A 25,749-nucleotide genomic window follows, 5' to 3' on the forward strand; every position below is an offset into this window, starting at 1 on the left:
GAAGTCATAAAATCTCTTTCCGAGGTCTCCTCTAACTTGGATTTCTGCCTAAGAATGTCTTTGCCTTGTAGCTAGCTGTATACCATGGAGGCTTTTGGTAAAGTCTTTAACAATATAGAAATTTGTGAGATGGAGTTTGGGTTGGTGGAAGTGACCGATGCATCGGAAACTTGGTTATAGGTGGTTGTCACAGCTATATTAAGTAAATTATATTTATGAATAGATAAGGCAGGTGAATCGAATAATTGACTAAGTGAGTTAAAGGGTAAAAGAACAGATTGTGAAAATAACTGATGGATCCAAATGAATCCTTTTTTCCTCCAAGACTTCAAATAAAATGGTTTATTACGAATGAGTAGGTTTTTATTATGCCATATTGTTGAATTAAGGAAGGTATCTATAGCATTATGAGTAGGGAGAGTGACAGATTCCAGAAGTTTAGAGGTCATTTTGGGTATGGGAGTAGAAAAGGTCTGTGGTTTGCGTGAAAAGGAAAGGTATTCAGAAAAGGTAAAGGGAGATATGAAGAGACGCTCAATTGTAGTCCAAAGCGGACAGTCCTCTGTGGAATTCAACAACCAAAAAGAGGCCTAACATAAGAGGAATGCTTTCTGATATGTCTAAAAATCAGGAAAGTTAACTCCACCTTCTGCTTTAGGGTGGATTAATTTGAGTAAAGACACTCAAGTCTCTTCTTGTTCCATAGGAAAGAGGAAAGAATAGAGGTAATCTTCTTAAATAATTTAGCAGGAATGGGGACCGGAATGTTAAAAATGGTATACATTATTATGGGTGATAACATCATCTTTATTGTATCCAAACGACCCCACCAGGATAAGTATAAGGGATGCCATTTAGTAGATAAATCTGAAATATTTTGAGTACATTCATTCAAGCAAAGAGCTACAGTATCCGAAATGATAGGAGTAATGTACAATCCTAGATATTTAATGTGATCAGGTTTCCATTTAAAGTTATAAGCACTGAAATCAGCTTTAAATGTAAACCTATTTAGGGGGAAAATCTTGTATTTATTGTTATTTAGTTTATAGCCTAAAATATTAGAATATGCTTGCACTTCTTTCAAAAAGGTAGGGATTGAGTCATCCGGTTGTGAAATAAAGAGCAATATGTCATCCCCATAAGGTGCGTGTGGGAATTGGATGTCTGAAAACCATATAAATTGGGATTTTGACGTTATTTAGAGAGGAAAGGTTCCAAAGCCAAATTAAAGACGGAAGGGGATAGAGGGCAGCCTTGACAGACTCCTCTGCCCAAATTAAAGAAGGGACAAATTAAGCCGTTAGCGCTTACTGCTACGCAAGGATTAGATTAGAGAAGGGAAATCAAGGAAATAAATGTTGGACCAAAACCAAACCACTTGAGTGCAAAGAATAAATTGGTCCACTCAACCCTTTCAAATGCTTTTTCGGCATCTAATGCTATCTCCGCAAGTGGCTTTTTGGAATAGGGGGATTTAAACAAAACATTAAAGAGTAGTCGTGTATTGTCGGTTATACGACCCTTGAGGAATCCAGATTGTTCTTTACCCAATAGATCCGGTAAGTAGGAATCTAATCGTATGGCTAAGGCTTTGGAGAAAATGTTATAGTCAATATTAACCAAGGAAATAGGTCATTAAGTTTTTACAGTATTTAGAATCTTTACCCTCCTGGAGATAAGGCAAATGTGTGCTTCCGAGAAGGACCCTGAGGAACTTTCTACTAAGTTAAAGGAATTTATTAGGGAATGAAGTTTGAGCATTAAATATTTAGAGAAGTGAAGATAAAATTCAATTCAAGAAGCTTGTGCTGAGTAACCGTGTGAACACAAGATTTGTGAGGTTTATTAGGAACAAAGGAGGCCTTGGAATTCCTGTCAATAAATGGGTCAAAAGACTGATTGCAGTTTCCAGCTAGGATGAAATTATCTTCCATGCTATGAGATATTTGCTGCGCTAAATTGGACCAAGAGGAAGGTTCACCATAAGTGGGGCATAAACATTAAAAAGAGAGACTTGAACACCCTTCAATTACAATTTAACGTTCAGCCACCTACAATCATCATCCGATTCTTGGGATGCAAATGTGAACAAAAGGGATTTACGGCGTAATATCAGGACACCGTTTAGTTTACCATCACCTGGAGAAAAGTAGACCACCCACCCACCCTTTTTTTAATTTCAAGGATTCAACATCTGAGAGGTGTGTTTCTTGCAAAAATGCAATATCAGCTTCTAACTTGGCCAGGTGAGTCAAAACTCTTTGTCTTTTAATGGGAGAGTTTAAACCCCTAACGTACCAAGTAACAAGTTTCAATGACATAAGTATTTAAACACAAGGTAATCAAAGGATGCAAAACAAGACTCCAAATCATTACAGCAAAAATAAAGAAAATGAGAAAAAGTGAAAAGGGAGAAGATAAATAGTTCGAAGACACAAGCGAACATGTTATAAATGCAGGGTAAAACAACAAAATCACTAACCCTGGGCGTAGTACTTCGCTACGCCCACGGAGTGGACGTAGTGTCGCCTACTTCGCCATTTGCGAAGTAGGCGTAACAGGCAACACTACGCCCACTCCGTGGGCGTAGCGAAGTTGCCCACCACCCGCCTCCCTCCCGCCCTCCCTAAATACTTAAATAATGTTTTTAACACCTTGGCTGCTAATGGTTTTCCCCTCCTGTGCTGATCCTTGGTGAACTCCATTGTTCATGACGAGCTCAGCTCGTCATAAGCACAGCTCCACTGTGCCTCATGACGAGCTGAGCTCGTCATGAGCAGCGAAGGGGTAAAAAGGAATAAACAGCACTTAGCTTGTCGGCTTCGTCTCCGGGGCTCCCTCTGGTAACCGTGCCACCATCTTGGATACTAATGCGCATGCGCGGCCGCCTGCGCATGCGCATTTCTCAAGAGAAATGCGCATGCGCGGCCGCCCGCGCATGCGCATTAGTATCCAAGATGGCGGCGCGGTTACCAGAGGGAGCCCCGGAGACGCAGCCGACAAGGTAAGTGCTGTTTATTCCTTTTAAAAACATTATTTAAGTATTTAGGGAGGGCGGAAGGGAGGGCGGGTAGTATTTAGTGAGGGCGGGAGGGAGGCGGGTGGCGCGTAGTGGGGCTACGCGAAGTGCGTGGTTGGACGTAGTTTCTGTCCCACTTCGCGTAGCTTCGCGTAGCCCCACTACGCCTACTACGCCCAGGCTTAAAAATCACCTAGGATAGTTGAGCTTCATATGTCACTCAAAAGAAGGACCAAAAAACTATGAAACATGCAAATGGTGCAAATAAATAACAGTTGAACACTAAGAAGCAAGAGGAATTAAGCAATCATGCAACCAAAGAATAGAGCGATTTGCATCTGCGTCAGGCATTAGGAGTCATGTAGTATTTGAAGAAGAGGATCCTGCAGAATCCATAGCACATGGCCACCAGGAGTTGATAAAGCTCCGTAGTCTCACAGGATCGTCATATGATGTTGTTCTGTTGTTATAAATAACTTTCAAGAGGCAAGGATGAAAGAGGCCATATCGTGCTCCCATCGACCTCAGAACTGGTCTCATGTCGAGAAACGCCTTGCATATAATGGCGCTGGCTTTGGCATAATCCTGTGCGAAAAATATGGTAGAACCAGACCAAGTAATTCGTTGAGAGGATCTAACTGCTGATAAGACCTTTAATAAATATGTGTACTCCAGAAATTATAGAATAACTCCTCTAGGCCGCTGCGAAGAAGAAGATGAAGTACTTGAAGGAGGTCTGCCGATTCTGTGAGCTCTTTGTAAATTGAGAGATATGTCTTCTGCCATACGTAGCGATTTGGGAAGGAAAGACTTAAAAAAGGTAAGAGGATCTGACCCCTCAATTCCTTCTGCCAGGCTGTAGATGCGTAAATTATTCCACCTATTGCGATTTTCAAGGTCCTCGAGCTGACGTTGAAGCATGGAGACCTGTGATTGAAGCTGAGAAACATTTGTAGTTGTATTACTAAATGAGGATAAGCTCCGTTCAACTGCAGTGACTCTTGTATCAAGTGAAGACCAATTCTCTCTAAGAATTTGTGGCTGGCATTAGTTTCCTCCATAAAGGGCCGGAGGGCCCTGATTTCCTCCAACAATAACTCCATGGAAACGAGTGAAGTCGATTTAGGAGGAGAAGGAGGATTTTGTTTTAGACGCTTAGTAACAGATTTGCCTGATTGTGCATTAGAGAGATCCAGATCAGTTGCAGAAGATTGGAGCGAGGAGCACAGAGAATCTTCCAGCCTGGAAAAAGTAGTAAAAAATCTTGAGTTTTTGACAAAAGTTTGTTTTGGGTTTTGTTGTTTAGATAAATCACCTTTTATTCTGCCAATGTATCAAAGCACTGCCTCATACATCAAACCAAAGGTTAAGACCAAGGGCCCTATGTAGGTAAATCCGAAACACCGAATCTTAAATACCGATTTTTACTGAATCTTACCGAATCGGTAATAAGAATTTGGTATTTGGGATGTAGGTAAAAATTCAGTAATATTTACAGAATCTGTAAAATTCGGTAAAGAAATACCGAATGCCCAACACCGATCGGTAAAAACCTAATTGGTAAAATCTGAATCTGTAAAATCCGATTCAGTAAATACTGATTCAGTAAATACTGAATTGGTGATTCAAAAAAAGAAACAATTATGGAATCAGCCAATCTGGTGCAACCACCCCACCTCCCAACCAGGAAGTGGCCACACCCATGCAGGTGCACTCAATCTGAAGCTGCTAGAGAGGCTGGGAGAACAGAGCAGAGCCCTTGAGACACTGGGATACTTACTCCAGGAAAACAGCACGATGTCAAGCAAGGACACTGAAAGGGAAGGAGCAGAGAGAAAGAAGAAGGTGAAATTCAGCACCATGGAGCGGCAGGTCCTTGTGGAGGAGGTAGTGAAGGAACACAACAACTTGTTTGGCAAGCAGTCCCTGCAGGTGGCAGAATCTACCAAAAGGAAGATGGCTGACCATACAACCAAGATGAATGCCATTGGAGTGACCCCAGGAGACATTGACGACCTCAAGAAGAGGTGATATGACCTCCGGAGCGTGAAAGGAAAAAAATGGCTGAGCTACAGAAACAAGCGAGGCACACAGGAGGAGGGAGGAACAGGGCACCTGCCCTGACTGAGCTTGAGGAGCTGGTGGAGTCCACCATAGAGCCAGACAGCGTCTGTGGGATTGGGGATGCAGGCAGCTAAGCCTGAGCTGTCACCAAAAAAGGTAAGACGCATGCACAGCAGTCACCCCCACCCCTTCGCTTTCCCCTTCCCCAAAGTGGTAGTGTGAACCCCACTCCAGTACAGGTTTTAGTATACACCAGCAATGCATTATGGGAGATGTAGTCAGTGAAACACCTACCATGTCAGACAACACACCAAACAACAGGGCATGAGACACACATCAGTGATGAGCAAGCTGAGGCAATAGTGACAGTGTTTCAGAGATGAGAATTTAATTGAATAAGCAGGCCTGCAGGACCACAGAGCTAATGTACGATTTTCTGTCCACAGGCGAGACACCTTGTAGGCGTCCCAAGGACAAGCAAGGTAGTGCACCCCGGAGGGAAGGCACACAGGAGGCGAGTACCAGTGCAGGGCACACCACACAAGCGACTGCGGCATCACCAACACTGCCAGCCTCGCCACACCTGCCAGCGTCACCACAGCTGCTGGCCTCCCCACACCTGCCAGCGTCACCACAGCTGCTGGCCTCCCCACACCTGCCACCGTCACCACAGCTACTGGCCTCCCCACAGCTGCTGACCTCAACACTACTCCTGTCCTCACCTCGACTGGTAGCGTCACCGGCTGCAACAACACCTGCAGTGCAAAGAACCAGGAGGCATGTTGTGGGCACACTCCGGGGAATGGAGTCATCCGCAGAAGACCCTGTGGGGGGTGACACATCAACCGTGGCAGTTTTGGACAGAAATGCTCATCAGCAGTCTACCACCGAGGGGGCCCACACAGGTGCCAGACGCCGCAGGGCCAGGGATAGCAGTCCAAACCAACATGGCGAGGGTCCTAGTGTCTTCTATGGCATGGAGTGAAGTATGGTAAAGGTGCAGCGCATGCAGGGGAAGGCCAGCCAGTCGGTCCAACGACAGATGAAGCACCTAAATGAAAATGTAAAAAACATTGATAAGGGCATCAGCTCAATGGCGGAAGGAATGAGAGAAATGGCTGCGGGCATGCGGGACATGTCCCAGTTAGTGCTGCTGCTGTGCAGCAAGCTGGATGAGGACAGGGCAACAAGGCGCAGGGAGAGGCAGAGGTCTGAACAACACACAAGGGCAGTGAACTGGCTAGCCACTGCCACTTCCCTGCTCTACAGGCGCTGCGTCAACATGCAGGAGGGACTGGCACACTGCAGCAGTGAAATCTCCAAGGGCCTTGTGAGGGTGACAAGTGCAGTGGAGGTGCTGCTGACTGCTCAGTCGGCAAATACTGGTGCTCTGGATGTGGGGGAGAGCGAGGAGACCACTAGTAGGAGCAGCATGACCCCCCCTGTTACTGACACCCGGAGTAGCAGTAGGCGGCATGGGGCTGCCACTGCCCGCATAGCCAGTGAGGACATCCAGCCAATGGCATCCAGCACCGGTGGGCGTGCCCGCAGACACTGATCCTGCCCACACTCTGAACTGGAATACGTACAGTAACCCAGGACTTCTCTAATGGATACCAACAATTGGACTGGCATATTTGGGCCTTTGTGTACTGGCGTAGTGTCAAGATATTAAAACTACGTCGTGTACATACAACAACTGGCTGTGTCTCCTTACTTACTTAGAAATAGTTGCGTGTGATCTCTGCCCGTCTTTGTCTCCCATCTGTTGCTGGCGCCATTCCTGCTGTGTTGGGCTCAGGGTGTGCAAATTCATCATCATGATCATCTTCAATATCTGTTAATTCTACTGCGGTTCCTTTCTTAGTGGCAAGGTTGTGCAGCATTGCGCAAGTTGCAATGATTTTACAGCAGATGAGGGGTGAGTACTGACGTGCGCCTCTACTTTTGTGGAGGCTGCAGAACCTGCTTTTTAACAGCCCAAAGGTGCTCTCCACAACGTTGCATGTAGATTTGTGTGCCACGTTGTATCGTCTCTCAATCTTGGTTGATGGATTCAGGTAGGGGGAAAGGATGAATGAGCAGACCGCATATGCGCTATCGCCTATGTGGAAAAGAGAGAGCCATTAACAACACCTACATCTGCAGTATCTATCAGGGTGTGTCACATTGTTTTACCTAGCAGGTATCCTTCTCCGAATTTCCCCGCTGACAGGGGTGTGTAGATCCCACTGTACTGGAAGATGTAGGAGTCGTGGGTGCTTCCAGGGGATTTGGCCACGATGTCTGTGATTATGTTGGCAGCATCACAGATTACCTGCACATTTATGGAGTGGGTGGACTTTCTGTTCCTGTAGATGTACTCAGTGGCAGCAGGTGGGCAGATTGGGTTGTTTGTGCCATCAATACAGCCGATGACATGTGGGAACTGTGCCATTTGGTAAAAGTCAGTCTTGGTCTTCAGCAGTTCTGCATGTGTGTCAGGGAAGCTGATGTAATGATGGATTTTCTGCATCATGGCTTCCAGGAACTTCTTGAAGAAACGGTTCAGGCTGCTCTGGGACACCCCACCTACCGCAGCTATCACCCCCTGGTAACTGCCAGATGCAAGTAGGTGTAGGCTACAGAGCACCTGCACATGTGGTAGTATGGCGTGCTCCCTTGGTGGTGGGTGCTCCAGAAGTAGGTGCAGGTCCCTTATCAAGTCCAGGATGGTGTGGGGATGTAGCCTGTACCTTTGATGGATCTCTGCCTAAGTAAGTTGGAAGAGTGTGATCCGCTGTCTGTAGACTTGCTCCTCCTGTCTCCAGATCCTCACTCCTGCTGCCTGTAGCCGTAGCCGCCTTGCTATCACATAGAAAGCCGCCATTCTGATCACACTGTTGCGTTTTGGGGCCTGTTTTATGGCCTACACCTGGTTACCACCTGCTTTCAATCCATGGTATTTACCGACTCGTAAATTCCGAAATTTGGTATTTCGGATTTTACCTACATCTCTTTTCTCTTTTTTACAGTTTCTTATTTACCGAATCATTCAGTAAATACCGATTCAGTAATGATGAATCGGTATTTACTGATTCATAATTACCAAATCCTTATTTTTGGCCTCCTACATCTCAAATGCCTAAATACCGGTCGGTAACTGCTAATTTACCGAATTTCCGCCGTTACCGACCGGTATTAAGCTACCTACATATGGCCCCAAGTGCCATAAATGAGAAAGGAAAAACTGTTGATAAATCTGGTCACAGATATGGGTAAGCCTGTCAAAATTATACATTCAACAGGTAGGAAACAACAATCCTCCCATAAGTAAAAAGAGTAGACATTTGCCCCAATGATAGTTGAAATGCATTGATGTGGAGAGAAAAGTACTTTCAATTTGTGTCGTAAGTAGAGCGTCATAGGCTTCACAAAATGGCCGCTGATATAGTTCTTGGTTATCACAAGCACTGAGACTTCAAAGCTCACCAGTTAACAAGAAAACTGTAAGGAGTTTTAAACATGTTTCATAACTTGTAGAGCTCGGGGCAAAATGGGACAAGGCTAGATTAGCAACAGCTGTTCTTAAATGAAGCTTGAGTAATTTGAAGCAGAAGACGCCACAGAAGACCGGAATGCCGCTAATTATGTGAATTCAAAATGGCGATACAGAATGAAGAGAACCTTGTTCCTGCACCGTTTCCGGGAGCAAGAAAGGTTTCAGGATGCTCACCCGACCTTCGTATGTCCTCCGCACCTCATGGTTCCATTAAGGCAGTCTGGAGGCGCGGGACCTCCGAGTCGTGCTCCGGAGCTTCAGCAGGACGCCACCACTTTCGTCGGGCGCCAAGCCACGTCCCCTCAAATACTGGCTTTTATGTAATAAAAAGGAGTATTTTTCTACTAACTCCAAGTGCAATACAATAATAATATGCACAGCCTTCAACTTTCAAGTCCCACTTTCCAACTTATGGTTGATGAATATTCCTCACTCATGTATGGCGACAGCCATGCTAACCCTTTTAAGGCATTCAAGTCTCATATGTTCTATGTTAGCTCGGTTGCAATGATCCTGGGGTCCCCACGGTGGAGAGTGTAAATCATAGCAAGGTCCACAGGGCTCAGCAGCACGATTGTCAATCTTTTATCAGCTTTGATGGAGTAGCCATTCAGAGTCCCGGCGCACCCATTGGCAGCTCCTCTTTGTCGAGTAGGTGGGAAGCTGTGGTTAAGGTGAAATGTGGGTTCAGGTCTCTGAATCTACTGGATGGGGTAGTTGAAGTAGTTGAAGTAGTTGCTATCATTGTTCATTGATCATGGGCCACAGTGTCTTCTCAGCAACACGTGGATTTAGAATGACTGCCTTCTTCTTACTTTGCTGCCCCGTACTCCGGGCATGCAGGTAGGATTGCAGCAGAAGAAACCACAAGGTGAGAGCCCTCTCATCTTCACTGTGGCTCCCACCCAGCATATGGGGTCCCAGTATGGCATGAATACAGTGAATGTTCACTTCAGGTCATGGCACTGCATCAAGCAATGGCCCTTCTCCTCTAACAGTGCAGCAGCAACTGCAGTAGCAACTATATTTCACCATGGGCCACTAACTGGCAGACAAGTCTCGGAGTCTGGCACCAGCGCTGCCAGCCCGACCCCTTTGGCAAGTTCCAATGGACCAGAATCTCATATTCTACTCCCAGGATCCACACAACGGGATTCCTCGCGGACCTCGCTCTCTTTAAGCGATCTCTTTCACCTCGCAAGACTCAGGAGCCTTGGGTCAGACAAATGCTGGTGATACAGGCTCCAGGCAAGGGCTCTTGATTCTCCTGGGTGATGTCACCCACACCCAGAATGGCAGAAATGTTGTTGCAAGTCCTGGTTACAACAGGCAGAACTCATGCCGAGCTTCTCCACACTGATGCACCACTTGAATATGAACAATTTGATCCCAAGCTCCTCTTTTTTTAACCATTTCCAGATACGCATGATTTAGTGTCTCTGTCTTTGAAGTTTATGGTCAGGGAGTTGCCCACTTTGAAATGTACATTCTGTTGTAGTGCTCTTCATCCAGAGAGAAGTCTATCACAACAGAACAGTCTCCAACCTTGATCACCCCAAACATTGGAAGGGGAATGACTAGATGTTCGCACCTGGATGTCCACCTCGGTGATAAGCGCATCAAAAGGTTTCCAAATGGCTCCAGCCCTCCGCTTTATAATTCTATATGATTTTCTTATCAGTCCCATCTCCTTTGTCAGATGTGCACAGGCCCCTTTGATCAGTAACCTCCATTCATAATCAAAGAGGACCTTTTGATGTGCAGTGAAGAGCCTGGCTCTTCCTTTCTCCAGTGAATGCCCTCTATATCTCAGGAAAACAGCAATCAACAAATCTGTCAGGGTGGAACCATTACATCTCCCTTCTCCTCCAACAAGAACTGCTTCTTCTAATAATGGAACCTAGTTTCTTTCTTGTGTTTTATATCCATGGCAAGCACAAACACACATCTCTTCACTTGGCCTCCGTAGCCCACAATACACTGTACCCTTCACGGGCATCCATACATCCCAGCATGCTCATGCAACACCACGCGCCATCTGCTACATGCAATATCAGCTCACAGGCCATTATATATATCCCCGCATACACCTAACCATGTGCGCTATTTTGTGATGTTATTCCCACAGGCACACACATCCATGTGCTGCACAGAATCCAATGCAGACCAAGGGTGAGTTAAGCACACTGCAGCAGAACTTTACTACATTGGGCCAGGAGGCGCTACTACCATGACTCTAGTTAAAAAGGCCTGTGCTATCTACTGATCACTGGAAACTGAAGACACAGTATGCTGTCACCGACGCGCTTGTGCTACCTATCTACCAGTCAAAACAACAAAAAGGGTCTTGACTCCTAAACTCAGCAAGGCTGAGCCAAAATGAACTAAAGAAACAACACACTTGCCAGTGCTGAGAAGCTAATTTTTCAAAACACAACAATTATGAAAAGCATACATGAAGAATAGCATGGACACTTGCTTTATAAATTGCAACTTTTGCTTTTAATTTTTCTGAAGACTATTTTAGTTTTTAGTCATTTTTCTTTTTGTGCATGGGAATACAAAAACATGGGGAATTTTATGTACATTTATATACAAACATAAACAAGACAAATTAGTATGTACAATGATTCAAACAACCTCACAAACCACACATTCTTGGCCATCCATTCATACTATACCACATCCATACTGGTCCCGGTGTCAAGAAAGATCCTATGTATACAAAACAGTCTTATTTGTTGTTTGTAACACTCTTCACAGTTGTTCTTCGACGTTAGAAAAGGAAAGCAAAATAGTCTTTCAGTCAGTTGACAAAACACGTTCAAATGTCAATTCACAAGGATGACACGGATGCTATTCTTCATGTATGCTTTTCATAATTGTTGTGTTTTGAAAAATTAGCTTCTCAGCACTGGCAAGTGTGTTGTTTCTTTATCTACCAGTCAAGGCAGTAGCCTTCCACCACTTAAAGGCAGTGATTTGGTGTCCATCCCAATCGAAGCAGACCAGTGTCCCTGAGACAGAACTAAGTCATAGCGCACATGCATGACCTGTGTTCGCTCACCACCAAAAATCGTTACCAGTGTTCCAAACATCACTGCAGCAGTTGCGCTCTGGGCAGCAGTACACATCTATCACAATGAGAGGGACTTTCTGTCTAAACATTGATTGTTTTAATGAATACGCTACCTGAAGAGCATGGCCGAATGCGTTGCCTCCCGGGGATGCCCAGGCATTCTCAGAGCTCCTCTTCATCTAAGAGGGAAGAGCCCTATGCCCTTTCACTGTGTATGTAAATGAAATAATGAATGTAAAGATAGAAATCAACAGTGGTGAGCAGATATAAGCTAGTGATGTTGTTTTTCCCAATTTCTGGCAGCATGGTCGCAGTGCTGGAGACGTTTAAAGAAAAACACAAGAAGTAGCACAGTTTCAGGGACATATGGAGGGAAAATAAACACCCTGAGATCTTTTTAAAGGAATTAAACAACATTGATTTAGTAGCATACATTGTTGGATGTATTGAGGCCTGCTGCTGCGAAGTTTGAAAGAAACATCGTACGACCTGCTGTTGCGTTCTTTTATGAAGTGTCTGTTGATAGAAGCCACCCGCAAGCCTAATTTTGAAGAGGAAGCATATGGCTCTTAGCAATTGGACTTTTCAGGAAATTAGTTTATTATATTGGTTTCAAGGAAAGCTCGTTGTTTAAAAGTATGTAACGGAGGGACAGATGCACGACCATTTCATTTTGCGAGTCTCTAAATGCAATTTTTGCAACTCGCAATTAGAGACTGCAAATTGAAATGTACCCAATGGGGTCATAATTGACCTGTCTCATCCATATTTATGAGACAGGTCAAAATTTGCAACCCATTAGGGAATGGGCAATAACACAGGGATTTTGGTCTGCTGGGTACAGTAGGCCACCATGTCTGTGTTTGCTTTAAATAAAGGAACTTTATTTTTTTTAATGATGAAGCCCATTTTCCTTAAAGGAAAATGGGATGTGTTTAAAAAAGAAATATGAAACGTTTCTGTTTCATTTTTTAAGAATAGGCAGTGGTCTGTGGTACCATTGCCTGCTCTTAAAAATCGTTTTTGCTACCATTCACAAAGGAGAAGAGGTCCTTGGGGACTACTTCCCGTCTGCAAATGGGTTACCATCTGCTTGAAATAGGTGGTAAACTGCTATTGTTTTGCGACCCTATTTTGTGAGTTGTTAATAGTTTACTGACTCGCGAAATAAGGCAAGTATATGTGGAAAGACTATTTAGCAGTCGCCAATGGCCGAATTTTCTGTTTGCGACAGATAAAATTCATGGTACATCTTGCATTAGGTGCCTTACTGGTCTCAAGCTGTTTTTTTTTGCAGTAGAGAGGGCACATTTGTAGAGGCCACAACGGTATTCCTGAAGTATGATTGAACATGCCCTCTTTCACCGTATTCACACCTATGTACATTAACGTGTGAATGCATTTTTTGTAGAGAGTATAGATGTGGGATAAGGTCCCCCCTTGTTTACATTAAAATGGTATTGCAAGACACAAACGCAATCATGCACAGGCATTGGGCTATAGGCAAGTGCATTAAATGGTCATCTAACTGCAAGATGATTTGCATGTTTCTTAATAATGTAAAGGAAGGAGGTACTTTATCATATTTAATATGTGAACTACTTGCCATTTCAATCTCACAATATAAAGATGACTAGTGGTCCTGTGTTGTGTGACATCTTCTGATGGTCATGCCCTTTTAGCCACAGAACTTTGCATGGTATGATTTACAATATTGAAACAAATCTACCTGTCCTAGAAAGCGACCTGTTGCAGACTAAATAGGAAGGACTTGCTGAGGATATCACAATACTATTCTATTGGTCCAGCTTTTTAATAGTACTTTGAGAATATTAGTTTGGAACGATAAATTGCATAACAACTATTTTCCTATATTTGTTACAGATCATACATAATTTTAGAACTGGACCCAGTCATTGCTTTTTTTGCCTCGTTATAAGCCATCAGAGAATGGAGTTTGCATACAAAAGTATAGGAACTGTGATCCTGAGTACAGTGGGGCAAGGGGTCAGTGAGTAGGCAGTTCTGTGAAATGTAGTAAATGAGATTTGACAGAGATAACTAGCTTAAAACGATAATAATCCTCAGTAATTGCCATCTTACTTCTTAAGAATGTCGAGCAATCGTTTTTAAATGGTAAATGTAATATGCTAGCCAAAAGTCAAACTATTTTGTGAATTTACAAAACCTGGCCATAGGCCATATATGAAATTATTTTATATGCATACAGTCTAAATCTTGTGTTTTTTCACGCATTTATTACCATCACCCGTTTACACTAATGTTCTAATAACTAAAATCTTTTATTAAGAACATTTTCAAAGTTTTACATGTAAATGAATTATGTTGGCAGGTTGCATCCATGATGGGACACACTATGAAGAAGAGTCTGCAATTAAAGAAAACTGCAATTACTGGTAATGACTCAAATTAGTTTATTCATTCAATTTAAGAAAGCAATTTAAATGTTAGGAACATTGAAATTTGAAGTAGGATAATAGAATTCAATTACATTAAGTGAAATCGTTGATTGACATTATTTCTTATTAAAACGTCTAAATATTATTCGACGAACTACCGTATTTAAAACCAGTTTTACAATATTATTTCGTTTTTCAGTGCTTGGTAATCAGCCAGTCGACAACTGCCTGCAAAATAGTTAAACCATAAAACATGTTGCAAATGAAGCTATTACAAACAACTGTGCTTAAGGAAGGAAATGGATAGATTCGGGAAGGGTAGGATTTATATATGTTTTGCATATTAGCGCATGTATAGCGCCTCATATCGCTGATGGTGTAGTATCATGTGTGGCCTTTTGCCTATGTTGGAGTGCTGCAGGTTGAAGAGAGCCACTAATGGTGTTGTAAAGGTTCTGTGTCCTTTGCGAAGGCCGACAAGGTCAGTTTATGTCCGCTGGGTTCTGGGCTGCATAATGATCGCATATATCCACCTGTTCAGCTCTATGGTGCATGTTTCTGCAACTAGTTTAATAAAGAAGTTTTGTACCATGCAGCTCTGAATCTTTCATTGTAAAATGCATGAACTCTTCTTTTAGAGATAAGGATGACGTATGACTCCTTACCGGTAGAAAGGGCAGGAAAACCAGTCATTTAGTTCACGAGTGCCCATATAGTACAAGGTAGCCAGAAACAATGAATAAGATGCAATTTTGTGATGATGTGGATCCTCTTTATTTGTTAGAGCATCCTTTGGAATATCCACTATTGCTCCAGGTCTCATCTTGAGGTGTCAGGTGCATTCTTTGTATGGAAGAGCATTTTCAGAAAGTGAAAAGACTGGGCACGACGTTGTCATTCTGCATTGGTAATCCTGTGGTGAGGAAGTCAGGCAGCACATTGAGATTCTTGAAATCCGTTTTACTGTTGAAATCTGGGTTGGGCAGGGAGCTGGTTCCAGATGTTGGACGCGAGAATTACCTCCCTTTGTTTTGCTTCTGGAAACAGGAATGGCTTGCAAATTGAAGTGGGAAGATCGCAAGTTTCTTGAAGGCATGCAAAGTTTAAAATGCTCACAGTGATATGACGGACCAGTCACAGTCTTAAAGAGTCCGTTTAGGGCCTGGGAGTCAATGCAGTTTCCTAAGTCCGCGAGAACCCTAACTTTTGTGTGTAAGTTTCAGAACCAGTATGACTGCAGCATTTTGGAACACATAAGTTTATGTAATAGATGTTTAGTAAATCCGATAGCTAAGATATTCTACAGTTTCCTGGCTGTCAAAGGAAGGTATTCAAAGAATGTATTTAATTAATTTATCAGATACTGCTAATGCAAATGCGGCAGCCATTGCCTTTGAGGAACGGCTTAGGAGTTCAATTGATCTTGTGTTACCGGTTAAACTCATTACTAACCATAGGTCACGACACACAGAACTCCCACGGTTCTCCGAACATCTCAGACTTCAAAAACAAAAATGTTGCCACCTTGAAAGGAAGTGGAGATCATGCTATGAAACTAATGATAGAACTGCCTATAAAAAAGCTCTGCTTGACTATAAAAAATCTGTGTATGAGGAGAAAACTCAATACTTTACTTCAGCTATAACAACTGCAAAAAACTCCTCAAAATAACTTTTTTTCCACAGTAAAAAGCTAGCTAAATGCCCCGAAGTGATAGACTCACCAATAAGCCAGATCTTCTGTAACTCATTGGCCACGTTCTTTTATGATAAAGTGAATGCAGTTTATAATGGCTTTTCCCTGTGTTTTTCCCAAGGGACGTCTCCCTCTTTGAGGACACCAGTTACTTCTAGTGTGGAAAGGGGAAATTCCCTCAGCTACCCTAAACATCAGTTAACCCCCTGAATTATTCTTTTTTCCTTCACTGACCTCTGACGATGTCATTAATCTCTTTTTGTCTACTAAATCTGGCTCTCCATTGGATCCATGTCCCCCTAAAATCTTCCTTCCACCTTCTACCAGAAGTATTTGCTTCTCATCTGTCTCCCATTTTCAACCTAATATTTTCCTCAGGTATATTCTCTACTAACTGGAAACTGGCATCTGTTCTCCCCCTTCTAAAGAAAGCAAACCTAGATGGGGCCGATCCCAATAATTACCGGCCAATCTCCAGACTCCCCCTGCCAGCAAAAATGGTTGGAAAAGCCATGAATGCTGTTATATCTGACTACATTGAGAAGCATGCCTTTCTGGATGCCACTCAGTTTGGCTTTAGAAAGAAATACAGTACCATATGCACTGTTTTCAGCGTTCAAACTGACTAGGCAGACAGTCAATGCAAGGGGCAATGCAGCACTTATGCTGCTTGACCTCTCTGCCGCATTCGATACTGTTATTCATCAAAAAATATTGGAATTCTTGGAGAAGATTGAAGGAAAAGCTTTTGCTTTACTAAGTTCATTCCTGTCTGGCCAGGAACAGTTCGTGGCTTTCGGAATTCAAATCGTTGAATTTTACATTGCCATGCAGAGTACCACAGGAATCTTCATTGAGCCCTACCATTTTTAATAATTTAGTTGCCCCTCTGGCGAGGCTAATCAGGTCTCTGGGATTCTCTGCTATCTCTTATGCCGATGTTCCCCAGATTGTGGTTTTAGTGACAGGCTCACCTTCAGACACAGCAACACAGTTCCATACTTGTCTCCACCAGGTGGAGGACTGGATGGCCACTAACTGCCTGAAACTGAATTCCAGTAAAACCAAAGTCCTACTCTTTGGCAGCCCTACTAATTTCTGGTCCCCTGCTTTATGGCCTTCGGAGCTGGGCTCTCTACCTATTCCTACAAATAAGGTAATGAACTTGGGAGTCACATTTGACTCCATGCTTTCCTTTGAAGGCCACGTAAACTAGGTCACATCCCTATCTTTCTACACACTAAAATTACTTACAAAGATCCTTCCATTTATTCCGGTATATCTACAGAGGTTAGTGGTCTCAGCCCTTGTTTTATCTAGAGCCGACTATTGTAACAGTCTTTTCATGAATCTACAGAAGAAATATTTGACTATGTTGCAGATTGTGCGAAATGCTGCAGCACGTTTATTGCTGAACATTTGTAAACATAAATCTGCTTCCTCAGCGCTCAAAGAGTTACACTGGCTACCAGTGAAGAGATGGATCAATTTTAAGGCGCTTTGTATAACTTTTAAAGCAATTCATGACATAGGACCTGGCTTTTTCAAACAGAATTTGCAGCCATGCATCCCTGCTCGCCATCTTCACTCAGCTTACGCTCACAATATGGTAGTCACAGGTTCAAAAAGAGTTCCTGGGGTGGAAGAAGCTTTCTGATCAGTACGACCAGACTCTGGAACTTGCTTCCACTGAAGATAAAAGATGAAACACACTTCTTAGCCTTCAGGAAGGCGTTAAGGACGTGGCTTTCAATCTCTGATGTGGTTTTAAGACTGTCCGGCATTTCCCGTCTGATGAGCTAGCGCCTTGACACCTCCGGGTGAATTTTTCGCGCTATACACATTTCTTTTTCATTTAATTTTTCATGGGAGTGTAAAGAGAGTGAGTGATCAAATTTGATGGCGAGATTGCTAGCCACTTTGAATGAAGAGGAAGAAGACGGGAGATTGTCAGGTCACTCTATCTGAGGAGAAAATAACTTATCCAGACCAAATACTGAATCTCTGTGTTGTCAGTTTTACATTTCAGGGAATTAAGTTCCATCCAGCATACGATACTTAAAACACAGTTTTTACAATTGGGCCTCGGAGTCAGAGAAAAATCGATTGGATATTGTCAGCACATGGTGTGAAGGCAATACCAGAATAATTGATAGGAGATATAAGAGGAGATAAGTCAACATTGAAAAGGGTCGGGCTCAATGCTGAGCCTTGAGGAACCAAAAATTCATTTGCGGAGAGCTGACCAATAGATATAGCTTAAACTATGTTGTGAAGAAATGACTGAAACCAGGCCAGGACATGTCCACAGATACCAGATTCTCTGAGCCATTGGAGAAGAAGTGAGTGAGATCAGGTGTTGAACACTGCCAAAAGATGTAAAAGAATCTAAACAGCACGGTGACCTTTATCCAAAGAAAATGTGGTTATTTCACACAGTTCTTGTAGTGCTGTCTCTATAGAGTGCTGAGGCCTAAACCCTAAATGAAAAGGTTGAAAACTGCTGGAATTTGCAAGGAAATCAATTAACTCGACATTAACCACATTTTTTAAAATGTAAGCATGGGAAGGAACAAGAGAGATGAGTTTAAAATGAGTTAGGAATTTTGGGTCGGAGTGCATTTCTTTATTAGTGGTTTGACCATAGACAGTTTCCATGACTCTGGAACAAGAGCAGAGGAGTGAGAGACATTCAGAATGTTATTAATAGCAGGATGTCGAGGATCAGATGTGCTGACGTGTTCTGGATGCATTGCAATCGCCTCATCCTTTCAGCTGTTTCAAGGATCTTACACATGTTGATGCAATGTGGGCTCTCCATGTGTCCTCCATTATGTTTGAGTTGAAGTGATGGTTTTTACCATTTGATAAAGGGTTGATGTTTTCCAAAAAGAGTTCAGAATCTATTTGCTTACTGGCATGCAGAAGTGTCATCCAAACTTTTTCTTTGTATACTTGCCACCCTAATTTCTTTTTTTTAGGTCTTTTTTTATTCTTGCTATTGACAAGAGTGTCTGCTTTGACGATTATGGGCCCTGGATTTGCAGTAATCTTAATTGTTTATTCAATTCTTTTTTTTATCGTCAGATTGTTTGTGTACCAGGCTGCCCCAGTTGGTCTAGGGGCTTTGTGACCCTTAACATGGGTAGAGAATTTATGGTTTAGGTCATTGATGAATGTTTTCCCGGCCTTTATGCGCAGTGGTTCCACTTCTGGTGATGCCAATAATGTAAGCCATGTCCCCATGGTGCTGTCTATGTTGTTCTTTTTCCATATGAGGCATTTTAAGTTATAAGATTGAATTGATAATGACATGGTCTTGGCTTTGCCAGACCTTATTAGGGTTGTGGTCAATGTAAAAGTTTGAGGATGGTAGTCGTTTTCTGCTCTTTCCTTTATTTTAAGATAAAGGATAACTTGCAGGAGAACTGGGTCTATCTGGGTGTAATCAATGGTTTTTCCTGTTTTGTTTGTCACTCTAATGAAAGCTGCAGGGCTATCCAACTACCCTCGTCCATTTTGCGTGTACAGTGAAAGTTCATGCTGACGAGTTGCTTATCTCTTGCCCTGTGTGTCCCGTCCACTTATGCTGCATTGCCTTGCCTGTATGAGGCCAGGTGCGTTTTTTCCCCTGCCTTGTAGTAGGTTCATATTAAAGTCCCCGGACAATATTATGTTGGCTTGTGGTGGATATGTTTTAATGTTTCTAGTGCAGCAATCAGTAGCTCGATTCTTGGCCCCTTTTGTTTGGAGGCAGGGTGGATGTAGATATTCAGGATTATTAAGCTGGTTGATGGCGAAACGTCAAGTTTGGTTCATTGCATACAAGAGGAGTCAAGGTCAATGGCAGAGACTTTCCATGGAATGTCAGTTGAGATGAAGATTGAAAGGCTGCCTTTTTCCCTTCCATACTTTGCATCTTTTATGGCTGGGTTAAGATATTCTTTATTACCTGCTATTGGTGAATTATTCGACTACCATGTTTCTTGTAATAGAAGTACATCATGCTGTAGAATAAATTCTACAAAGTCAGCCTCTTCTAGTTTTGTGCTTAGGCAGCTCACATTCCATGAGCAGATCTTATGTCCCAGGATTGATCTGGAGTCCTTGTGTTGTTTTGATCATGTTGTTCTGTAATTAGTTGTTAAGATGGTTATCTGCCGAATGTCTGAGGATATAGCTGCTTCAGGGTGAGCGAAAGTGATGGTGATTTTCCTTGCTGTTTGGCTGTCACCACTTGTTGTTCTGAGCTTGTGCGGGCCTTTTGGGCCTTTTAGGGTGCCCTCTGTCCGATTGTGTTGTTGTAGCGGGCTTGGGTAGCAAAGGTACTCTGCCTTTTTTTAGCTCAATACCCTATTTGGAGAAGGACTCCATGTGCCACCAGATTTGTTCGATAAAGGAGTGATCCGTCCATGTTGCTGTTATAATTTTGTAGCCAGTTTGATTGGGATTGGGTTTAAATTCTATACTTGCAAGATACTGGTTTTGATATGGTTCAGAGCTGGAAGTGTACTTTTGTCTTGACTTTTTCGTTGTTGCGCCTCTCCTCCCAGATGGCTGGCCTGTTGCTGGCATCCTCCTGTGGAGGGAATGTGCTTGCTTCCTTCGTTGCGCCCGAGTTGTTTGTGTGATATTGATTATTTGACTGACTTGAGTGGTTGTTTTTTTTATTTCTCTCCCATCCAACGGGTTGAATATGCTGTATATTTCCTTTGATGGGGATTTTGAACTTGTTGTTGTTTTAGACTGTTTGGGGCGATAGCCTCTTTTGTGGGTGATGTGGAGTAATCTTTAGTACTGGCTGCATTTGAGATGTTTTGTTTTATGTTGTCCTTATCTAATTTCCTGTCAAACTCAATTATTGGAGTAATTATGTTTAGCCCCTGACCAATTGATTTACTTTTCCTTGCTTTCCTCAAGTGTTTTCTATCCCTCTTAGTCAGGGAAGCTGTCGTTTTTTTCTGTTTGGGGCTTATTTCTGCTGCTGGGTGTAAACAGTGATGCATGGGTGATGTGTCAAGTGCGCCTGCTTGGCCGCAAACACTTGGTGCATCAAGTGTGGATAAGCTTGCCTGCACTGGGGCATCATGATTCTCCTTTTATAAATGTATTCTTTAGTGGAGGATCCCTGACTGCCTCCAGCAGTTCTGACATTAGGGTTGGTACCACTGCTAGTTTGTCGATTATTTGGGGGCAGTGACACGTATGATATGTTGTGTCCCAGTCTTCCTGAACCTTCACGATTATCGCTTTAAAAGTATACAGCTTTTGTTCTACCCCCTTGGATGTTTAGGAGCTCATTGCCTTTCCAATGGTATCCATGGTGTTTAACAGGTAGGGCCATACAGCGGATGTTGGAGAGTCAATTGGTGCTTCTGACTGGGTAGGGTCTGGTTGGCCAAGTTGGGACAGTTGGAGCAATTGGTCCAATGAATTATTGATCTTACTTTGTTGTTCATCTTTTTGTGGAGTCGTGGGTGTGGTCATTGGGGCTGATATGGTCGGTCTGAATTCAGTTCACAAACGCCTTCTTAATTTGTAGTGAGGTGATTCCTGGCCAGATTGCTGCACCGTTTTGGGTGAGACAAGTGGTGAAGCAAGGGTATCAAGATCATGAGCGCTGGCTTTGGTAAAGCCCAGCTGTTCTGAGAATGATAGGACTGCTGAGGATGTGGTAGAGAGTGCTTGTCCAAAAGGGCTTAGTATGTTGATTTGATGATGCATTTGATCATTCTGTTTTTTTGAGTTGATGGTTGCAGTTGCTGTTCATCTGGGAAGAGCGTTTGGCTAATTAGTAAGTCCCAACTTGGGTCAGGCTGGGTATGGACATGAGCCTTGATGATTTGGTGGTGGTGCCTTTGGCAGATATCAGGTGAGTTTAGAACTTTAGATATTGGTGGATCCTGATTTGTTGTTTGCGAGCTTGAGGCTGCTCTAATTGTGGCGAATAGCACATTTAATTCCATGCCCTGACTTTCTTTATTTTTATTGTTGCAACTGTTGTGTGAGAAGTCATTGTTGAGTTCGCTTTGGCAATCGATAATATTGTTGGTTTGTTTGGCCTCCTTGGGATCCATGTGATCCTTGTTGCTTTCGGAGGAGGTTTTGCGACTTATTTTTAGGAAGTCTGTGATCAGCGCCCGCTTTCTGGCTTTGAGATCTGAGTTGTGTGTGGCGGGTATTGAGGGCGCTCCCTTCTTGTCTCCTTCTAGTTTTGTTTGTGAAATGGTCTTGATGGCACTATTTTCGGAAATTGTAGCATTTGTGACAATTATGGTGGTTGTGGACCCAAGCAGCTCGCCTTCTTTGGGTAAGTCTGATTTGAGATGATTCAATGACTCTGATCCAGGTGAGTTGTTTGTTTGATCCATGCCAAATGGTCCCCCCTTTTCCTTCTTAGGCTTGACTTGTGTTTTTTCTCTCTACCTCTCATTTTCCCAGACCTCATACCAGGTATGTTTTGACCAGCCCTTGTAGATTGTGAGTGCTGACCAGTGCCCTGATGGAACATACCTGGAACCTCCCCTGGGAGCCCAGAGAACTCAGTTTTGCTGCTGCTGCTACTGCTGCTACCGCTGGGGCCATTTGGAGGCGATGAACGAGAGCAGATTTTCTGGATTGTTTTTCTTGTTCCCGCTTCATTCTTTGTTCTACTTTACTTTGCTTTGCTTTGCTAGCCTTGCTTGCTTTCCCTGGGCCTGCTACCTTGGATCTTGGGCCTTGCTCTGTTATGCTTGATAAAAGCTTAGTTAAAACTTGAAATGCTAGATGGTCGTTACTCGCCCTTGGTGAAGGCTTTTGTTGCTTTTTAAAGCTAGGGAGAGGACCCTGAGGGTGGCGTGGGAGCAATAGGGCAATGATGGTTGGGGTGTTAGTTGGCTGGTGTCAGAGGAGTAAGCCAGGGGCACGAGGCAGTTCTGCATGCTGCACCTGGCCTAGCTGAGTTTCCTCTGTAGGACCACCATGGGCACGCACTTACTGCGGCTGCCCACTAAGGGTGGCTGCGCTTGCCACTTACATTAGAGCACCTTCACCAGGTTTCACTGGCACACTGGAACCGCCAACACAGTCCTCCAGGGCCCACGAGTCTGCTGACTGTCAATGCCTGCGAGAGTGTGGCCTCCCCAGGGAGACTGGGAGTCAAGAGTCAGCTGCAGGTGTGCTGCGGGTGGGCAACAGCTTGCCGCAGCTTGTCGTGTGGAGGTGTAGCGGGGAGATGAAAAGGTCTGAGCCCCGCTCGTGCCAAGCGGGCTGCAGGCCTGCGATCTCCTTCACTTTTTGTATTGAATACATGTGCTGCACTGATTGATAGGCAGAAGCAGATAAAAGTGATTACAAGCACCAAAAGTGTGAATAGTCGATATAGTTCTACCATGGTCCAAAAACAATGTATAAATGCTGGCATATAAAACAATATAGAAACAATTGGTTCTGTCGGGTGATAGAATTGCTGTGATCACAGTATTCAATACACGGGTACAAATATTTCACAATTCCTTATTCACAATACATTGAAATGTAAATCTAGAGTATTATGAATGACACCCGACAAAGTCAATTTAGCTCCTTTTCTGCTATATAGTATCCAGGACCACCATGCATGTACAGAGAACAATTAAACATTTTTCTAATTGGTAGTAATTGAGTTTAAAGCTGCAGAAATGTAAAAAAATCAAAAAAGTGTGCTATTGATAAAAGACACCTTTGTTTTAAGTAAGGATGATTTACAAATCACTATATCAAATGACAGTTTATATGTGATAGGAAATATTTTTGTAATGATCCTCCAGACCTCATCCCCAAATTTTAGAACACTATTACATTCATAAAGAGTCTACATTCAGATTACAATTCTAACAGTTGGGAGAATCAAAAAGTTTTGCCTTAAAAAATCTTAAATGTGACCATAAAAATAGTATAAAGGAATTTGTTTGATAACCATCCAGATATACTATTAATCCAAATTTTCTCCCATGTGTCCTGAGGTATTGATACATTTAAATCATTGTTCCAAAATGATGGGAAAATGTAAATATTGTCCCCTTTAGAATTTGTCAAGACCCCACAAGTCTTACCTTATGTACTTGAGGAGCAATCTCACAGGGATTACATGAACAACCTCCACCGCCCCCCCACCTTTCCCTAGTATAGGAATATATACTGACCAGGGCAAGGATGGGACCGTGGGAAGGAATTGTAAGAGCGTGAAGTGGAGATATCTTACGTGAAGACCTGGTTCGGTACTCCTATCGATTTTGAGGGAATCCTCCTGGGAATCACTGTGTGGAGAAGGGATAAACCATATGGATTAGTGCAGCTGCCATTCCCTCTCCCGGGGTACTACACATATAGCACACACACACTAATACTAGACCCACTGCTATGGGGCATATACTCACCTAGAGAATTTAATGATCAGCACAGATAAGAGGTCTTCAGGTATAGGTAAATAGCACAAACAGGAAGGTAGCTTGTTGGCGCTCTTGCTCATGCCCTAAAAGTAAAAGTAACACCAGTGCTCCTGTGCTGATGTTCCAAACAGTGTTTTGACAGTGTGCTGCTGCTCCTGTCACAGTTGCACAAAACACACCAGCGCTCCTGCTTGAGTGTGGGCTAAATGATAGGCCACTTTGTGCACCTGCACGTGCCGCAATGGAAAAGGACACAAAGGCGCTCCTGCACAAGTGTGAGGAAAGGTGAATTACGGCTACACACTCCTGCACGTGCCGCAATGCATAGGAAACAAAGGCGCTCTTGTGCAAATGTGAGAAAAGGTTCTATGCGACTACGTACTCCTGCGCGTGCCGCAATGGCTTAGGCAACCCAACGCACCTGCGTGAGTATAATGAAATGCTAAATTTGGCTATGCGCTCTTGCGCGTACCGCAATGGCAAAGAAATCAAATGCGCTCCTGCGAGTGTGTGAGGGAAATGTTAAATGCGGCTACACACTCCTGTGTTTCCCCAATGGCAGAGGTACCTCAACGCACCTGCGTGAGTGTGTGGACTGGAGTAGTGACAGCACACTCCTGCACATGTCACAAGGGGCAAGAACACACCTGCCCGAGTGTGTAGGGAAGAAGGCTCCTGAGCACGGCAGATGGCAGCTGGCATCCGGGCATAGTCCTGTACTTGAAGAACCGTCGGGTGGAGGACAACAGACTTTATGCGGTCTCACCCAGTAGTGCTTAGTCAGCTGACCTGTGCTACTTCCTGTACAGGAAAGCTGCACTGCTAACCGGTCTATTGTTCCCTGTGTAATGTCCGCAAAATGTGGACCTGAATAACAACCATGCATACAATTATGACCTTACTGGACCTACCCAAAGTGGGAGCTGTGACAGTACCCACCTCCCGAGGCAAAACCCCAAACCTAGACAAGGGTAGCAGGGCGTGGTTTGACTGAGGGGATGCCGTGTATAGAAGGCATGACCAACAGTGGGGCATGGCACATATGGAATAAGGGCTCCTAGGATATTTCCTCTTGACTATACTCCTTCCAGTCCACTATGTAAAAGAGCCTCCCCTAGTACTTCAGGAATCAAGGATGGCCCTCACCTCATATTCCTCATGATTGACCCTGAGGGAAAACGGCACGGCCTTCCGGATGACCTGGTTGTAGGAGGGAGACATGAAACCCCAGGGGCATTTTCATCTGTGGTGGCAAGGAGAGCCTCATCGACACCCGGCTGATTACTTATCAATTGTGTAAGGACCTACATATTGTGGCAGCAGGTTTTTTGGTTCCGTGCACATTTAGGTTTTTGATCCATACCCACACCTTATGCCCTGCTTTGTAGTCGGGTTAAGCTTGTCTGTGTGCATCGGCATACTGCTTGTGGCCTTCTTTGTCTTTGGCAAGCTCAAACCGGGCTTGTTGACAAAGGTTGTGAAGAAGGGTGTGGTATTCCTGCACAGTGGGCATGTGA

The 25,749-nt window shown here is 43.6% G+C and overlaps 1 protein-coding gene across 1 annotated transcript in view; it reads left to right on the top strand.

Moving 5' to 3' along the window:
- Nucleotides 1–25,749, top strand: part of TINAG (tubulointerstitial nephritis antigen) — a 975,673-nt gene that overhangs the window by 154,366 nt on the left and 795,558 nt on the right. The window contains exon 2 of the mRNA XM_086926440.1: nucleotides 14,060–14,123. Coding sequence (XP_086782566.1) covers nucleotides 14,060–14,123 — 64 coding nt within the window. The remainder of the gene's footprint in view (nucleotides 1–14,059; nucleotides 14,124–25,749) is intronic.

This window comes from Lissotriton vulgaris, chromosome 6 (genome assembly GCF_964263255.1).
Source record: "Lissotriton vulgaris chromosome 6, aLisVul1.2, whole genome shotgun sequence".
Lineage (NCBI taxonomy): Eukaryota > Metazoa > Chordata > Amphibia > Caudata > Salamandridae > Lissotriton > Lissotriton vulgaris.